General features: G+C 37.0%; 1 protein-coding gene across 1 annotated transcript in view; it reads left to right on the top strand.

The window, feature by feature from the left end:
- Nucleotides 1-3,235: 3,235 nt before the first annotated feature.
- The window catches only part of LOC127855806 (alpha-tocopherol transfer protein-like), a 14,944-nt gene continuing 13,414 nt past the window's right edge, over nucleotides 3,236-4,765 (top strand). Inside the window, exon 1 of the mRNA XM_052391617.1 lies at nucleotides 3,236-3,451. Within this exon, the coding sequence (XP_052247577.1) occupies nucleotides 3,436-3,451 (16 nt within the window). The 5' untranslated portion in view covers nucleotides 3,236-3,435. The remainder of the gene's footprint in view (nucleotides 3,452-4,765) is intronic.

Here is a 4,765-nt window from a genome sequence, read left to right as displayed (position 1 = left end):
CAAAGATACAATTAAAATGCCAGAATTTCTACACACATCAATATTCGAATGTATGAACATGTCAAAGGATGCTCGTTAAAAACTAACTGTGTGACTGTCATTTTCGTTGTAAATGCAGTTTGATAATATAACATAATATATCGAAACGTTGTCAAACGTCATGTGTTGAATTTACGCCGAGTTGTTAATTTTTTACGTCTTTTTGACGTCGTTTTGATGTTACAAAGTGTAGTCGGACTTTTTGACGTTACGTCTCAACGTCCTGTTATACATTAATAAGGGCTTTGAGACGATAGGACCAGTAGTTTGTGATCAAACGGTCTTTATGAAGCCTTAATTGTTGTATTCTGAAATTCGTTTAAAAAATGATAACTAATTTGTTAAAAATAATTTCAAAAAATACAAGTTACCAGTTATAACCTATTTATTTATGTTTAATATTGATGCAGATTAGAGAAGACCCAGTTTTTGTTAATCAGTGTTTGTTGTACAAAAAACTATAAGCACGTTTAGAGCAATGCTAGGCCTCGGGTATTATCCATAGTAGCAGACAAACAGTTAAAAAAAGTCAAATTTTTCCTTTTAATTTGCTTGATTTAGGACTGGTAGAATTTTGGACTGGTAAAATACACCAATGTTATCAAGATTCCAATAAATAATGATATTCTGTCAATGTATTATTGCATATGTAAACAAAGTGTGTGCGCGCATACTAGCTTCGGGTATAAAATAACGTATTTCCATGACTGATCAAAAAAGGTGGTTATTGAAAAACGTCAGTGGGGAATACATGTATGTTATATTATATTCATGTCGATCAGTCACTGAGTATAGTCAATAATTGTGAATTTTCATATAAAATGCTCTATAACTTCAGTCTCTGAATTCATATAAAAAAACACACCAAAATGCAGAATTTTACTTTTAATTTTCAAAATTTTCTAGAGGGAGGACCTCCAAACACCCGAGTGCAGGAAGGGCACAACCAGTCCCCCACCTACCGCTTCGCCACTTCGTTGCTCAATAACAATCGTTGATGGGAAAATTTGCACCCCCTTTTCAAAACTCTGGCTAAATATAAATATTATATTATCATACGACATTTTGCATACTCACAAAAAAGCACAAAACGTGCATCTTTTTCATTAAGTAAATTATCAGGAGTATTTGATTCAATAAATCTACAAAATAACCAACGACTAAATTGTGATACGCTTGTAGCCCAAAACCTTTCATATTTGCTCTGAAAAAATGGCGCGTCTATCAAGCTGAAGACTTTGAATCGATACGCAAATTTTAATTTATCTGCGAATTCGTCCAATTGATATGTGATGTATTGCTTTTTAGAGATCAATATGCATAATGGCCGTGTTGTAAAAAAAATGAATAATATGCTGAAGAGAGACAAAACAATTACGTGTCAAATACGAGGGAATGCCTCTAAGCAACGGTTTGGTAAAATTTAGGAAACCGAAAAATAAGATAGCCCGCTTCATAAATGTTTAAAAGGCTAATTAGTGATTGTTATATATAAACATGCCATTTTAACGTTGTTTCATCGTGTGAACAAATCTCGTATGCTCAATAATTCAATATAATTAAATATATAACCTCGACACTGTCTACATGACTGCCAGACATATGAGTCGTGTTCTGAGCATAATGCATGTGCGTAAAGTGTCGTCCCAGATTAGCCTGTGCTGTCCGCATAATTTAACATTAAATAACATTTTTCGTTTAAATGAAGTCTCTTCTGAGCAAAAACCCAATTGAGGCGGAAAGTGTGCATAAATGCGTAATTAATAACATTGAAACATTTTCATCCTGAAGCTTTGCAATTAGGAACACAACAATAAAACACTATACTTACAGAGGAATGTATAAATGCCAGTGATAAACTGAAATGTACAGCTCGCTGAGAAAATCTGTTTACCTGTTTCCATTCACTGGCGCTATCTTGTCGATACAGTGTATTAACCCCTTTAAGCGATTTTTTTTCTGCATATTTATTGACCCTGTCATAGTTCAGTTAGTTTGACAAATGTAGATTTAGTGAGCAAGATGAACAGTTCAATGTGGACTATTTCGGTGCATGATTGCTTCCCAAATGATTTACTACATGTTTTTTCGTACTTGTAGGCAGTAACCCTACATAGAAAATCATGTATACTTACCGCCGAGTTTTGTTCTACACCGTGTCCTGACTGCGAATATTGAGGTCGTAAAGAAGGACATGTTGAGGTCGTATAGAAGGACATAAAGATAAACATTTTGCAGGCAACGCAAATCAAGTAGTAAATCATGTTTTGATAAAACTACATGGCAATTTGTACAAAAGAGCACGCGTTGTTTACAGCTCATAGTGTATTGAAGCTTAGCTGGACGGTTACTGTTCTGTAAATACTTTAATTAAAAGGAATCGATCACTATTTGAGTGCATTTCGAAGAATTTTTATAGCAAGGTAAATGGCAAAAGATGATAGTGACAATAGCTCTGGTCCCGAATATGGCTCCTTTGTTTACCTATCAAAATGTTGTATTGCAATTATTTCATAACCTGTTGTTTTTGGTACCTGTAACGTGTTAAACACACACACACACACGCACGCACGCACGCACGCACGCACGCACACACACACACACACACACACACACACACACGCACACACATACACATGCACGCATGCAATCAGGCACGCACCCACCGACACATCGTAACCTACGTCATAAAACACGCGAACATACACATGCGCGATCACGCATTCACACATACAAGCGCGCGCGCGCACACACACACGCACACACACACGCACACACACACGCACACACACACACACACACACACACACACACACACACACACACACACACACACACACACACACACACACACACACACACACACACACACACACACACACACACACACACACACACACACACACACACACACACACACACACACACACACACACACACACACACACACACACACACACACACACACACACACACACACACACACACACACACACACACACACACACACACACACACACACACACACACACACACACACACACACACACACACACACACGCGCGTTTATTATTTACAACCCAATAAGCAAACGTAGGTCTTCTATCAATGCCAACTGATTTGTTTAGCTGAATCAATGTAACCGCAGCACATCAAATCATGTATACTTACCGCCAAGTTTGTTCTCCACCTTGTCATGATTGCGGATATTGCGGTCGTAAAGATACATGATTTCTGAAACTACATGATTATTTGCACAGAGGAGCACGCGTTGTAAACAGCTCATAGTGTGTTGAAACTTCAGCTGGACGGTTACTGTTATTTAATTCTTTAATTAAAAGGAACACTATTTGAGTACATTCCGAAGTATTTTCGAAGTTTTTTATAGCAAGATAAATGGCAGAAGAAAAAGGTAAATAGCTTTAGATATACACAATCTACAATGGACGTTTAAGTATTTAGCTAATTTGTAAGCTTATGAAACTTAATAAAATAGGACACGTATATTTCTAAATAAGTATGCCTTATATCGAAAAATATTACCATTATTAAAAGTTAATTAAGGTAAATTCAATATAACTGAAGAACCAATATTTTTTTAGCTCACCTGAGCACAAACTGCCCATGGTGAGCTTTTGGGATCACCTTTTGTCCGTCGTTAGTCGTCCATCTTTCGTCCGTCGTTGGTCGTCAACATTTTGCCTTAATAACACTTTAGTGCCACATTTATTGTCTGATCAGAAGATTTATCTCTAAGGTATCCGTGTCGAATTCGAAACTGGGTCGATTGAGAACAAAAACTAGGTCACAAGGCCAAATTAAAGAAAAAGATTGTTAACACTCTAGAAGTCACATTTATTGCCCAATCTTCATCAATGTTTGTCAGAACATTTGTCCCAATGTTATCTCAGCTTAGTTCGAAGATGGTTCTGGTCAGTTGAAAAACAGGGGCCGGGGCAGTTTTTCTTATATGGCTATAGTGAAACTCTAGAAGTCACGTTTATTGTCCAATCTTCACGAAACTTGGTCATAACATTTGTCTCAATAATAGCTCAGTTGAGTTTGAAAATGGTTAAGGTCTGTTGAAAAATATGACCGCCAATGGGCTGGGCAGTTTTTACTAATATGGCTTTAGTAAAACCTTGTTTACACTGTAGGAGTCACAGTTATAGTCAATCTTCATGAACATTCGCTAGAACATTCGTTCTTATATTAGCTAGGCTGAAGTTGAAAATGGCTCCGGTCCGTTGAAAAACATGGCCTCCAGGGTGTGTGGCAATTTTCCTTCTATGGCTATAGTAAAACATTGTTAACACTCTAGATGTCATATTTATAGTCCAATCTTCATGAAACTTGGTCCGAAGATTTGTTCTAATGACAGCTCTGCTGAGTTCCAAAATGGTTACGGTTGGTTGTAAAACATGGCCGCAACGAGAGCGGCAGTTATTCTTATATGACTATACTCAAACCATGTTAACACTTTAGTTGTAGTGGGGATGTTGATGCACAATGATGATGATGATGATGATGATGATGATGATGATGATGATGATGATGATGATGATGATGAAAATTAATGACTGCCATTACCTCATTGTGTTATCTCTATTTTTGCAGAAATTAAAATAGTGGTAAAACCAATATAACAACAAGACTTGTTACATATAAATCTTATTAGGAGTAGGAGCAGGAGGAGCAGGACGAGCAGGAGGAGGTGGAAAAGGAG

This window comes from Dreissena polymorpha, chromosome 13, assembly GCF_020536995.1.
Source record: "Dreissena polymorpha isolate Duluth1 chromosome 13, UMN_Dpol_1.0, whole genome shotgun sequence".
NCBI classification, from domain to species: domain Eukaryota; kingdom Metazoa; phylum Mollusca; class Bivalvia; order Myida; family Dreissenidae; genus Dreissena; species Dreissena polymorpha.
Note: the sequence above shows the minus strand (reverse complement) of the source record. Positions and strands in the feature narration are given on the sequence as shown.